The sequence below is a fragment of the Lemur catta genome, chromosome 13 (genome assembly GCF_020740605.2).
Source record: "Lemur catta isolate mLemCat1 chromosome 13, mLemCat1.pri, whole genome shotgun sequence".
In the NCBI taxonomy this organism is placed as follows: Eukaryota; Metazoa; Chordata; class Mammalia; order Primates; family Lemuridae; genus Lemur; species Lemur catta.
The window spans coordinates 7,544,653-7,559,516 of record NC_059140.1 but is presented as its reverse complement, the minus strand read 5'-3'; the positions used below and the strand labels follow the sequence as shown (position 1 = coordinate 7,559,516).

Sequence of the window (14,864 nt, the reverse complement as noted above, 5' to 3'; positions counted from 1 at the left end):
GGAGAGAGACAGGGCTCAAGATCCTCAGCTGTTCTTAGAAAATTGCGGGGTGACATATGTTCCTTTAGGCTGTCCATAAATACTTAATCGCACAAAATTCCGTACAATGTGAAAATGTCTGGTGATGGTGATGTGGGCAAACTGCCCTGGAGAAATGATTCTCACAGTTTAAACTGTAGGGGTTATCAATTGTCCTGGTCTTGAATTGTCAAGTCCTCTTTCCTGAATCAGACAATGTTTTGTTCAGATGGCCATGACAGTCATATATGCATAGAATAATCCAAACATTGAATTTGATTGAAAAACATATAAGGCAACCTTTTGTCATATAAAATCGAGAGTTTCTACCTTTGTCTGTGTGCAAATGGTAAGTTACAGCATTTTGGAAGACATGCTTTGGATACAATTCCTCTTTACTGAATCAGACAGTGTTTTGTTCAAATGACCATGACAGTCATATATGCATAGAATAATCTGAAACATTGAATTTGATTGAAAAACATGAAAGCCAACCTTATGTCATAGAATACCAAGAGTTTCCACCATTGTCTGTGTGGAAATGTTAAGTTACAGCATTTTGGAAGACGTACTTTGGATACAATTCAATGGAAGGCTATGTATGTGTCCCAGAGCAAAAGAAACAAGATCAGGCTTTTGAAGGAGGGAATGTGGTACACACCCACCTCCACACACACACCCATGCACCCAAAAAGACACACGTTCTCAAAGAGGGAGCAGCAGAGACAGAGAGAGACAGAGAGAGAAAAGGAACACAATTCTTTGAGATGAGAGAGTCCCTTGGAATGAGAATTGAGCTCCAGTCAGCTTTATTGTGAATTGTAAATGAAATAGCCTCTCCCTTCCATGCTCTGTTTAATTTTCAAATGTGGGACAACGTCTCCTCCTGCAGATGACACCCTGTTGAGCTGCGAAGCACATGGAGCAGATCCTGAAATTCTTCCTCGCTGAGGGGTGGCTCAGGTTCTGGAAGGTCCTCCTCCCGTGCAGCTAGATTGAGGAACTGCTGTGCCTGTTCCTGAAAAGGTGGGACTGACCAGAGTTCATCCCAGAGGCTTGAGCTGGGTTGTTTCGTTGAGGTTGCTCAGGCACGGGAGAAGGCTCTTTCCTGACTCCTGTCTGCTCTTGCCACCCGTGTGCCCGGCTCATGTGCTTCTCCCGGTTGCCCGTGGACCTCAACATCCTGGGGCCCCTCTCCCCAGCTCCACCATTGCCCAAGCTGGGATGTGTCTTGCTGAGCCATGGCCTGGCCAGGGGTCCTGGGCTGAGCAGGAAGAGCCAGAATAACCGTCATTCCTAAAAACATGGGAATGGTAAGTGAATGAAGTATGCAGAGTTAACACACGCAGTAATCAGTACCCACAAGAAATAGGACATCATCAACATTCAAGGAGAGCCCCTCATGTTTTCATCCCAAGTTACTAATCTCTCATCTCCAGTGTTGACAAATATTTCAAATTCTGAAATTGGTTTAAAATGTTATTTAAATGGAACTGTATGGAATGTACTCTTTTCTGTTGAGGTAATATATCATGTTGAAATTTTCGTGTGTATTTTTGGATGTAGCTATAATTTATTTTTATTCCTTTATAATGTTCATTCTATATGTATATATACACAATATCACATTTTATTATATTTTGTATATCTTTATGTATATATACTCTATATCACATTTTATTTATTCTATCATTGATACACGTTTGTCTTCTTTGTAGTTGGTAAAATACCAAGTAATGCTTCTCTGAACATTCTTTTTCATGATGAAGAGATGCAGGCATTTCCACTGGGTATATACCTAAGAGTGGAATTGTTGGATCACAGAGTGTGGTAGGCCCATCTTTAGAAGATACTACCAAAGTGTTTTTGAAATTTACTGCAAGGGTTTACACACACAATGGCAACATATTAGAGTTCCAGTTGCTCTATACCCTCAACATAATTGGATATTGTCTTAAAAAATTTTAGCCATTGCTTAGTGGTACTGCATCTTGGTTTTAATTTGTATTTTTCTGATGAGTAAGAATATGGAGCAGATTTTCATGTGCTTATTGGCCATTTTTGTGTGTGTGTGAGAAATGCCTAATGAAATCTATTGCCCATTTTGTTCCAGTGTGTTGTCTTTTTTCTTATTAATTTGTGGGAGTTAGTTACATATCCTGGATGTGAACCTTTAATCACATAAATGTATGGCAAAAGTTTTTCTCTAACTCTGTGCTGTACTGGCCTTTTTTACTTTCTTAAAGATGCATTTTGATGAAGAACAGTTCTTAATTTTAATAAAGTTCAATGTATCAATTTTTGCTTTTATGGTTTCCGTACTTTTTGTCCTAGCTAAGAAATCCTTCCCTGTTCCAAGTTCATAAAAATATTACCTGAAATATTGGCATAAATATATTTTTTAAAATAAAGAAATATATATGTACACATATATCTGTGAAAGATACACATACACACACACATATCTTTCAAATTTAGATTTAAAATTCACCTGGAATTGATTTTTGTTTATAGTGTAGGACAGAAGTCAAGATTTCTTTCTTTCCTACATGGATAAACAGTTTCCCCTGGGCCATTTACTGAGAAGAATTTTCCCCCACTGACCCACTCTGTCTTTTTTATTGATATGTATAAAATGTCTGAATATGTGGATCTAAGTTGGACTCTCTATTTATAATTTCTCTTGTTTCTGTCCTTAAACACCTAAAACACATGACCTTGATTACTGTAGTTTTAATCTAAGTCTAAACATCTGATGGTGTAAGTCCTCCTACTTTTTTCTTCTTCTTGATTCTCCTGACCGTTCTTGGCCCTTATTTCTAAGTATAATAAATTCTGAAACTGGCCAGTCAGTTTCCACAAGCTACCTGCTCAGATGCTTTACTGTGGCTGTTTGAACCCACTGATAAATTTGAAGAGAACAGGCATCTTAATAATACCAGGGAAACAAAACAAAACCAACAAAACACCAAGAAAACCAATCCAAACCAAAACTAAAGACCATAATAAAAAAGAAATAATAAATGGGGAATACATATTTACAACTCATATCACAAAGGGGCTTAAATCTTCAATATATAAAGAAGTCCTAGAAATTGATAAGAAAATAAACAGGTACAAAGTAGAACAATAACCCACAGTTCACAGAAAAAGAAATCTCAGTAGATTTTAGAACATGAGAATATGAACAGGCTCAGCATAATATGACAATATTGTCAAATTCATAGTTTGACAACACACTTTGGCACCATGTGGCCACATCTAAATACGCTGCTACTGCCCACAGGCCCCAAAAGGCACAGAGTACAAACAGCAGGCAGAGACTGAAAGTGAAGAATCACATGGGACTGGCTTGAAGAACAGAGCTGTTGGTGCACGGTGCATACCCACTCAAATTTTGACAGGAGACCTGGCTTTCCTATGCTTTATGTCCATGGCACAGGCCATGACAGGAGGCCTGTGCCCTCCTGGGTGACTGTGCTCGGCCCATGCTGACATCCTATCTGGTGTTGATGAATTCCGACATCATGTCCTCACTGAATACACACTTTTTCAAATTCTCATTGTACAACTGGGAAACTGAGGCACAGAATGAGGAAGGCACTGGCCCATACCAAGGGGGTAGACAGAGCCCAGAGTATTAGGAAGCACTCTGGCTCCCTAGGCCTTGACCCACTTTTTCCCATCAGGTTTTCTTTGCAAATGGGAGCCTCTAAGAACCTGAAAGACCCCTGCTCACTCCCTCTCCACCTGAGGCCACTTCCCTTTACAAATCTCCACATGAGTTCAGACAACCACACACATGCACAGTCTGCACAGTGAATTCTCAGGTGAGGACCATGGATGTTGAGTAACAGGAGTAGACACTAGGGATGTGAAAAGAGAAAAAGAAGAAAAGTTGAAGGTGGCTGAGCCATGAGGAAGGGGCATCCGCTTCCTGGCTACATGCTGAGGGACCCAGAGTATGAGCAAGAGGAACCCCCAGGTCCCCACAGTTCTGTCTGGACTGGGATCACAGAAAACACCACCTTGAGAGGGCAGGCCTGGAGTCCTGTCCTCACCTTTGTGGGCCCTTGACGCTATCATGAGCCTGAGGTACAAAGGATATAGGAGAGAAATCCTGTTTCCTCCTGTATAAATTGGGGTGTTTGGAGTGGGTAACCCTAAGAGTTCAACATGATCATAAATATCTGCTGGCCTTGGTTCTCCTTTGGTGACCCACTGAGCTCTGAGACTCTAGAAAAGTGCATTTCACTCCCTGGAGAACATTCAGAGCAGAGACAGAATTGAGGGCTTGAGAGGCTGAGGACTTGGACTAGGGCAGAATGTTGGACAGGACTGGACACCAGGTGTTAGGTCCAGGGAATATACAAGGTCTTCTTGGGTCCTTCAGGTCCTCATTTGGAAGTTGGTGGAAATCATTGCCATGGCTGAGGTGACCATGCCTCATGAATAAACTGCACACCCCTGTAGGAGGAGGCGAAGAGGGGACAAGGCAGGCATCTGGGGTCCCTCTTCCTGCCCTTGGAGCAAGAAGATCCTGCTCTTTGGCCCCTTGGAATCCTGGAGAGCCACTATCTTGGAGATCCTTAAACGCAAGTGGTTGTTTTGTTTTCTAATGCCCCTGCCTGGGGCTGCATTAATAGTGCTGGCCACAGGAGGCAGCAGGCTCCTGTCTCTCTGGTTTTCTTTGAGCTTGGCTGGAGGAGCTGGAGCCAGGAGAGAGTCACGCCAAGGTCATTCTGTCCATTCCTTGTCTCAGACCTAACTCGAACCTCCTGTTATTACCAATGATCTCCACATAATGATGTGGTCAGAATCAGGAAGGCAGCTTTGAGATCCCCACATTTATTCACTCAGCAACACTGCCCTGAGCACTGCCCTGTGCCAGGTGCCCTGGAGGTCCAAGCACGTGGAGTACACCAAGGAGCCCACGGTCTGAGGACAGCTGGACAAAAACGCTAAAGCCAGTACGTGTGGAAAAAGAGAGCAAGGTCTGTAGTGCAAATAAAGCATGAGGAAGGCAGGGAGAGCTATGAAGTCACTGTGTGGTGGGTCCAAAATGCCTCACTGAGGTGAAATGCTGTGACCAGAATGACAAGATCTGGAACTGCACAAGTCTGAAACCTGCGTGTCAGGGAGAAGCCACCCCAGGTGCAGCCAGTCGCAGATAGAAGTGACTTTGCAGAGGAGGTTAGAAAAAGAACAGTGTGGCCGGAGGGAACCTGAGGGAGAGAGGAGCAGAGGGAGGGAGGATCCTGGGGCTGGAAGACGAGGGGAGTGACCTGGTCTTCTATGAAAGAAAAGACTACCCCCAAACTTACCACCTTTACACAACAAATACTTAATACCTTACCATTCGTGTGGCCCACAATTTGGCAGAGCTTAGCAGGTTCTTCTGCCTCAAGGTCTCTCAAGAGTCTGGGGCTGTGGTCCCAAGTGAAGTTGGACTGTGAAAAAATCAACTTCCAAGCTCACAGATGTGGGGATTGGGAGGAATCCATGTAGACTGAGAGCATGATTTTCTCTTGGTTCTCTCAGTTTCCCTCCCTCAGTTCTTTGCCATTCAGCCTCTACATAAAGCAGCTCACAGCACTGAAGCTTGCTTCACCAACTTGAAGAATACATTGGAGAGAGGGAGAGTCTGATGAATGGAACACATGAGAATAGAAATAAGAGGGAAGTGATACTTTTTTCATAATCCATTTCTGGAACTCAAAATGGATTGAGTGTTTTTGTCCTCTAAAAAATTAATATATTGAACTCCTTATCCCCAATGTGATGGAGTTAGGAGATGAGTCCACTGGCAAATCATTAGGTCCAAGGGTGGAGCCCTCATGCTTGGGATTACTGGCTTTCTACAAGAAACCCCAGACAGCTCTCTTCTCTCTCTGCTAGGTGAGCATAAGACCTGAAGTCTGCAACTAACAGGAGAGTCCTCGCCAGAGCCCAGCCATGCTGGCACCCAGATCTTGAACTTTCAGCCTCCAGAACTGTGAGAAATTAAACTCTGTTGTTGATAAACTACTTAGTCTATTGTTCCTTGCTATAACAGCCTGAACTAACACAGAAGTAATAGCTAATCATTTCTGTGGTGTTCTGTTAGTCAGATGTGAGTCACTAACCACCGAGTGCTGTGAGCCTTTGTGGAGGCTGCACACCACACAGGCTGAGATGAGGAACATGGATCTGATTCTAAATATAGTGGGAAGGCACTGGAAGGTTTGATGTCAGAGGATGACAATATTTGGATTTCGTTGAATTTAAATTTCTTACTTGTGCAGAATGAAAAATGAGGCCCAGAAGGGAAGTGACTTTCCCCAGATCACACAGCTGGGCCCCAGGCCTGTCTGAGGTGTATTCTATGCTACTGTCTTCACCTTCTTCTCATTCTTCCATCTCTAAATTTGTGCATTATCTACATGTGACACCACATGATGAGTTTTGTATTATCTCACTGACACCTGATTAGTTGCTAGGAAGTAGAGGCTAGCATGATCCCCACTGTGCATGGTGGGAGGCGGGAGAGGCCCTGAAACACAAAATGACTTGTCTAGGGACACAGAAATTGTAAGAAAAAGGAGCTTATGACCTAGCTCCATCTCCCCATATCTCCATCTCTGGCTGCATTCAGGTCTTCCCAGGGTAATGAAAGGGGTGTGTTTGCTTACAAGAAGGTGACATGAGGGAGGAGGGTGAGCAGTCAGTAGCACAGTGTGGACTTTGGGTAACTCTTATTGAAGGAGTGGAATGAAGGGACAAAATCTTGAAAAAATGACTTCACTTCCTTGGTGACAGATCCAAAGAGAACTTAGAACTCTGGTAACCAGACCCACAGTCTAGAGACAGCTCCATATCCAGCTCACTTGGTGAGATATGCTCAAGAGAGGAAGACGTCATCTTCCTATATCCTGATGTTCCAAGGCTCTTACCTCAGAAAAGCCTCAAATAAGAGCCTTTACTGAATATGCAGGTGTTTACTCTCCCCTCACCCCTGATGCCTCTGGTTCTTTGGCAGGAGGAACCCACAGTAACACAGGTCTGGCTCATCCAGGCCAGGCCTCACCTATAATCCCATATGGGCAGCCCCACAACCTTCCCCATTACCATCTGATAGGGGAGGAAGAAATGAAGGGGTGCTTCCTGGAGAGGAGCAGGTTGTCAGGTACTGGAAGCCTGGTGGGTCTGTCAAGTTCACACCCCAGGTCATGGCTGCAATGATGGAAAGGTAAGTGTTAGGGACCAAGTTTGTCCGCTTAGATGTTAAACCTAAGACTTCAAGCTGTTATCTGGTTCTTTCCCTGGATGGATTTCTGTGCAGATCTCCTATGCGCCTGACTGAGCAGCAGAATTTCTAATGGGGATGGTCCCCCATGGGGCTAGCCAGAAAGGCCACTGATGCCTCTTGGCCAGGCTTCCATGCACTCTCTTTGCAGGCTCCACTCAGTAGATGAATGAGGAACTGTTCAATGGGTCTAACTCCTTCACCTCCTTGGATGAAAGGCAAGTGCACCAGGCCAGCAACTGTGGCCAGTGCTAGGCTGGGATGAGAGTGGGCACGGTGGGGTCTCCACAGACAGGGACCCCAGATCAAGGTGCATCAAGGACCCAGACCTAAATATGGGGACTCCTTGGGCTCTGCCCTGTGCTTTTCTCACTTGAGTGACCAACAGTTCTCTCTCAAAAGGAATCTGGCTTCCTTTAATCCCCAGTGGCAACTTAGCTGCAGTTAGCTGTTCACATACTTGTAGGATTATCGGAGCAAATATTTTTGTGTTGTTTTTACTTTATACTAGGCCATGAGCATGTTTGCATGTTACTACTGCTTTTATCCCCTGTAGCAGGCAGCTCCATTTTCCTGCCAGACCTACTCCAAGACTTAATGTCAACATTCTGACTATGGATGTTTTTATACAAAAAGGGGAGCAATTACAAAACAATGGTGTTAAACTACTTTGTCTGCAAAATGTCATCTCATAGAAATCATTTCTGTAGCCCGACCAGGGCGGGAGCTGTGATCTCACAGGTCTTTATTGTCTTCATTACATTCCACGAGGGAGGGTTTCCCATCATGTTTCAGCCTTTCAATGCTGTTGGAAGCTGACATGATAAAATTCTATTTCCATTTTATCTGTGCTACAGGGAACATCCTGTGTGTGTCCTAATAGGCTGTGACAGGTTTCCAGAGCTGCCATAACACAGCACCACAAACTGAGGGCTTTAGCAACGGAAATTTAGTTTCTCACAATTCTGTAGGGTAGAAATCCCACACTAAGTTGTTGGTTGGGGTGTGTCCTCTGAGGCCTCACTTCTTGGCTTGTACATGTCCATCTTCTCTCCCTGTGTTCGCAGGGTCTTCTCTTGTGCTTCTGTGTACTGACTGACTCCTCATATGAGTCCAGTCTTTTGGGGTGATGGCCCACCCCAAAGAAATCAATCTTAATTACATTTTAAGCACTATATGCCAAGTACAATCACATTCTGAGGAACCAAATGTTAGAACATTATTATATAAACTTTTGGGAGAGGATACAATTTATCCCTGAAAATATATTAATATACACAAGACAGATTCATTGACAAAGGGTTACTGAGTGAAAGGATATGCATGTGTACAACTTTAATAGCCTCAGGCAGATTACTTTCCAAAAGTGTTGTGTGAAATATACTGTCCCCAGCAGTTTCTGAATGTAGTTGCTTCTCTGCATCCAACCTAGCCTGGATATTAACCTTCTTTTAATTTTTTGCCAATCTAGTGTCTCTGTGTCAAATCATGTTTCATTGTTGTTTATTCTACTTTCTCAACTGATTATGTGAGGGTCACCTCTCAGTTGTTCAATATCTCTATGGATTTTCTTTTCCCTGAGTCATCTGCTCAGATCCTTGACGCGGTGCTGGGTTTTCTCCCAGCATTGGCTCTTTGCCAGATCTGGGATTCCTGTAGTTCAGTTTCTCAACACTTCTTTTAATGTAAATTAAAGAAAAAATATGTTGCTTTAAGTCAAAAGGTTTCTTCTGTGGTGTCTTTCCCTGTGCACTGTTTCTAAAATGTAAGAAAAATGAGGCTTCCCCAGAACCTCCGTCTTCATGTCAACAGCAGAGAGCACCAGGGAGCTTAGGGACAATGTCATGCAGCCTTTCCACATCTCAAAGCCTGTGTTTTCTCATCTCCATATAAGGATGTGCTTTCAAAGACTCACGGCAATAGAGCACTTCATACGGGCTATTGATACAGCTGGGGGCTACCGCACCACAGCTGACAAAATACCCTAAAGGTATCTTCAAGTTTCTAATAGGATATTTTCCACTCCCACATTAAATGTACTTTGAAAGCCTAGACCACTTTTCAACATGGACACCCATATCTGGGACATGCATAAGTCCTTAAAGAGTTGTTTCACATCTGAGCGTCAGACCCCAAACCTTCAGTGGATTGTGGCACTGTCACTGACTCTATGTCCCTTGTCCCCTCAGTATGAAAATGAGCCTCCTTAAATCTGAACAAAACCTGCACAATATGGACCCATCATCCAGGAACAAAGGAGAACCCGATGGAATCCACAGCTCCAGCCTTCCCGTGATAAATCATGCCCTCTTTCACCACATTCCTGGGCTCCTACTGTTATTTTGCCACCAGCCCACAGTTCCTAGAGCAGCTGTACATCATGTGAACATTTATCCCTTCCAAGATACAGTGGTGACTGCCACTTGCTAGATGTGTCTTGGGGATGTCACTGCAGCCAGCTGAAACCTGGTTTCCTCTTCTAAAATGGGGTAGACAAAAGATATACCTCATAGCATTCTTTTAGGGACAAAATGGCATAAGACATGGTAAGTGAGTTCCTTTATAAAGGCTGGTAGGCCTGCTCTCATTGTCCATTTTTAGAATTTTTCTCTCTTGCCTCACTGAAGAAGCTCTCTGCCTCATGCTTCAATAACCCACGTTCCTCTATGTTGGAAAAAAACACAGAGAGAGCAAATCTATCTTTGCTTTTGTTATGGAGATTTGAGATCCCTTCTAGCCTGTCTTTGTCCTAGACACAGACAGAACAGGGTTCCCTCAGTGCTGGGTATCTGCCCACGCAGACATCTGGGAAGGCTCTGGTTAGGTTCATCCATTAACACCCATATATTAAGCACTTAATTTGTGTGGTCACTTTTCTAGATCTTTGGACTAATTCAGTAAGATAAAGAGATGAAAAATCCTGTGCCTTAATTTTATTCAGGGAGTAAGACACTCACAGCAGACATCATAAGAAAGTCATATCCACAGCATGTGAGATGTGATGCCCCCAGGGCCTCCTCCATGTATGGATACATTCTCCCATGTGCTTACCAGACGGACATAACTCAGGACCATTTATTACATTTAGTAAATGCAGAAAAAGGATTTGACAAAACTGAATGTCCCCTAATGATAAAAACTCTCATCAAATAAAGTATAGAACAAATGCACCTCAACCTTCAACAAAGGCCATGGATAACAAATGCACATCTAGCATCATAGTAAATGTGGAATAGTTGTAAGCTTTTACACTAAGAGCTTGAACAAATCAAGGATGACCACTCTTGCCATTTCTATTCAACATAGTACTGTGTGTCCAAGCCAGAGCAAACAGAAAATGAAATAAAGAGCATCCAGAATTAAAGGAAGGAAGTTAAATTGTCCTTGTTTGCAGACTACATAATCTTACGTATAGGAAATTTTAAAAAGAGACTCCACTTACACAATTATTGAATAAAGCAAATTCAGTAAGCCTGCAGGACACAAAATCAATATACAAAAGACACTAGCATTTTCAGACACTAAAAATGAACTATCTGAAAGAGAAATCAAGAAAACGATGAACCCTATCTGTAATAGCTACCAAAAATATACTTAGAAATAATTTTAACCAAAAAGGTGAAACACTTCTATGCTCAAAATTAAAGAACATAGATATAAGGAGTTGAAGAAACCAAAAATGGAAATATATTCCTTGCTCATGGATTGGCAGAATTAATACTGTTAAAATATGTACTCAAAATGATCTAAAGACTGACTGCAATCCCTGCCAAAAAAGCCACTTAATTCTTTACTGAAGTAACAAAAGAAGCCTTAAAATTCATATATTACCACAAAAGACCCTGAATTATATGAGCAATGGAGCAAAATAAAAACCTGGAGGTGTCACAGTATTTGACTTTGAAATATACTGTGAAGCTATAGTAACACAAACAGTATAATACTGGCATAAAAACAGACATGTAGGCCAATGAAGAATAGTGTACCCAGAAATAAATCTATGCATTTAAAGCTGATTTTAGAAAAAGAAAACAAGAAAGCAAAATGGAAAGGAATAGGTTTTTCAGTAAATACTATGGGGAAAACTGGATATCCACATGCAGAACAATGAAATGGGATCCTCATCTCACAGTGTATATAAAAATTAACTCAAAAATACGTTAAATACCTTAATATAAAGACCTGAAGCTCTGAAACTACTGTAAGAAAACATAGGGTGATACCTTCACGAAAATTGTCTGGACAATAATTTTTTTGTATTTAACCTCAAAATCTCAGGCAATAAAAGTAAAAATAGACAAATGAGGTTAATTCAAATTCAAACATTTCTACACAGAAACAGATACAATCAACAGAATGATAACACAGAATGAGAGAAAATATTTGTAAATTATACAGCCCAAAAGGGATTAATTTCCAGAATATGAGAAACTCAGCTATAAAAAAAAAAAAAATCTAGCAACTATTTTAGATGGGCAAAAGACCTAAATAGACATCACTTAATTAACAGGACATATACAAATGACCAACTGATATAAGAAATACTGCTCAACATCAATGATCACCAGAGAAAGACAAATCCAAACCACTATATCAACTCTCTTGTTAGAATAACTACCATTAAAAACACAAAATATAAAGTGTTGTGAAAAATGTGGAGAAAAGAGAAAACTTTCATGCTGTTGGTGTGAATGTAAATCAGTACACACATTATGGAAAATAGTATGGGCATTACTCAAAAAATTTAAAGTAAAACTATCATATAATATGGCAGTCACACTATTGGGTATGTATCCAAAAAAAATTAAATCAGTATGTTGAAAAAACATCTGCATTACATGTTTATTGTAGCCCTATTCACAACAACTGAGATACAGAATCAACCTAAGTATCCATCATTGAATAAATGCATAAAAAATATGATATACAAAGAGAATGGAATATAATTTAGCCATAAAAATAACACATCTTATCATTTTCCGTCACGTGGTTGAACCTGGAGGACATTGTTAATTTATTTGAGCCATGTACCAAAACATAAACACTCCATGATCTTACTCGTATGTGGAATCTAAATAAGTTTGTCACATTGAAATAGAGACAAGAATGGTATTACTAGAGACTAGGGTTCTTAGGAGGGAAGGGGATTTGGGGAGATGTCTGTCAAAGGATATATATTTACAGTTAGGAGGAATAATTTCAAGTGATCTCTTGTACAGCCTGGTGACTACTGTTAATGATCTATTCTATCTTTCAAAAGTGCTAAGACAATTGATGTTAAATGTTCTCACCACAAAAAAGATAACTGTGAGGTAAAGCATTTGCTAATTAGCTAGAATTAAGCATTTGACAATGTATATATACTTGTCAATGTGTATGTATCATGTTTTCCATGATAAATACAAACAATTTTCATCAACTTAAAAATAAATAAAATTTTTAAAATATCATGGTAGAATATCAGTATTCCAAACATTGAGTCTGTGTCCTTGTCATAAGCTTAGCTATACTGCATCACAAATATATAAATTTCATCATGTTTTTGCTATTCTGCTTATCAGTCATAGGCATAGGAACTCTGAAATCTATCAGCATGTGTAGGACCTAGCACAGAATACAGCAGTGGCCAACGTACATTAGGGCTTTTACTTTAACTTCAGGGCACTTGGAGTTTCTGGTGCTCATGGCGATGACATGGAAAATACTAAAGTGGCAGGTACTGCTCATGATTCCATCTTTGGCTATGCTGTGAACATAAAAAAGAAGTTTGTCTCCAAAATCACTTAAGGAATGTTTCAATCTAAAACCTGCCATAATCTGTGAGATTTTTCTAGAGAGAATAAACAAGAGTTGGCTACAGATAGGGAAATAAGAGTAAAAACAGTGATGGTAAACTGTTCCCATTAAAATAAAGATACAATAATATGAGTGAGAAATTCCCCAAGAGTGCAATATCAATCTGGAAAAGAAAGATCATTCCAAATTTTATACCCACGTGTATAACTCAATTACTGTCCAACATTTAATATATACACTCAAAAATAGAATATTCTGCATAGAAACATAAGTTATGGTATAAGTACTTCATTCAAAAAACTAAATTCCAAATTTACTATTACCACTCCTGAAGATTTTATTTCAAAGAGACCTTTAATCTTAAAAAATTTCCACATTCTGATGTGTTTCTTTACATATTATTTACAATAGGTTAAGGCCCACTGTTACGAATGCTGTTCCTAGTCCAACTAATTTAATATTTACCACAGTTTAGGTTAGAATCTAATAACATTTTTCTTTCACAAAGGTAAACAATACTAACAGTCTGATTTAACCCCCTAGTAAATGGACACTGCATCATTCTTATCTCAATTAAGTGATCAAAATGTTCCATTTATACCCTATATCTCGGCTGTCTGAAAGTATCAAGCTATTTTTTTTTTTTTTGTATTTTTAATATTGCATGGCGGGATACTTTCCAGACAGCCCTCATAAATGCTTTCAAACTCTCCAGATAAAAACAATTTTTCGCCACATTACAAAAATTCAAACTTCTCATTACAACCTAAAATGTGCCATGTGAAATTACATGGGGTGGAGAGGACAGTGAGAAAGCTGTTAGCCATACCACAAGAAAAGAAGAGAAGGAGAAGGGCTGAGATGCATGTGTAGCTGGAGATGAACATAAAGAGACACCAAGGACCTGGAGATAATTAGGAAATTAAAAATACAGCATTTCTCTTTCTAAGTTCAAACAGAGTCCATTGTGTAGCCTGGGAAAAGGTGTCTTTTTCACATGAAAAATCAGTGCCATTTCTACATGTGATTATTTTCTATCATTTATGCAGAGCCATAAAAGATTCCATCATTCCATCAGGAATACTGACTGCTAATTATGAAGCATCTGTTACACACCAAGAGCTGTCTCATGTTTGTCCACTTCATATATCAAAACAACCCATGACTCATGAAGCCTCTCCAGGTTTACTAAAACAAATTGGCCCAACAAAGTCAACTAACTCAGTTATGTCAATTACTATACATAAAGGGAAATAAATAATAACTATAGAAAAACTACCTCAAATAGCATTCTCCAATTCAGAGGAAAAAAATGGAATGTAAAAATTAACATGATTTCACATAATGCACCCACTGTGGAATGAATCATATCTTCAAATTATTTTGTGAGCACCACTTCTTAAAAATTATCCTTGCAACATCTGAGCATGTCATATAAACAACACTTCATGAACTTTTAAAGGAGAAAATTATGTCTTAGGTCTAGCATGAGTTAATGACAATTAAAACCAGGAATTTTCATGGGGAGATTCTGAATCAGGAGCCATAAGGTTTTAGAGAAATGAATTCAATACAAAAAAGAGAATATATACTTACTTTCAGAATATTTGAGGTTTCTACATTACTAGCAGACTATCAATACTTTTGAAATTATCTGGTTTTTTCAATGTATCATTTTTCTTCTCAAAACAGAAACATACCAACATAAACACAATTACTTTCTCCATAATCCTCTTACAACTAAACTTTATCTTCAGAGTGATAC

General features: G+C 40.2%; 1 protein-coding gene across 4 annotated transcripts in view; it reads right to left on the bottom strand.

Moving 5' to 3' along the window:
• Positions 1-412: 412 nt before the first annotated feature.
• Positions 413-14,864, bottom strand: part of LOC123649457 (zinc finger protein 679-like) — a 52,757-nt gene continuing 38,305 nt past the window's right edge. Inside the window, exons 1-2 of one of the 4 annotated variants that reach the window (XR_006739011.1) lie at positions 12,939-14,435; positions 1,234-1,314 (exon numbers count right to left, since the gene is read on the bottom strand). Coding sequence is in view for 2 of the 4 variants with exons in the window: in XM_045567609.1 (XP_045423565.1) it covers positions 1,103-1,314 (212 nt within the window). In the remaining 2 variants the exon portion in view is untranslated. Of the gene's footprint in view, positions 1,315-12,732; positions 14,436-14,864 lie in introns of those variants that run through there. The other 3 variants (XM_045567609.1, XR_006739010.1, XM_045567610.1) reach the window with 3 other exon arrangements.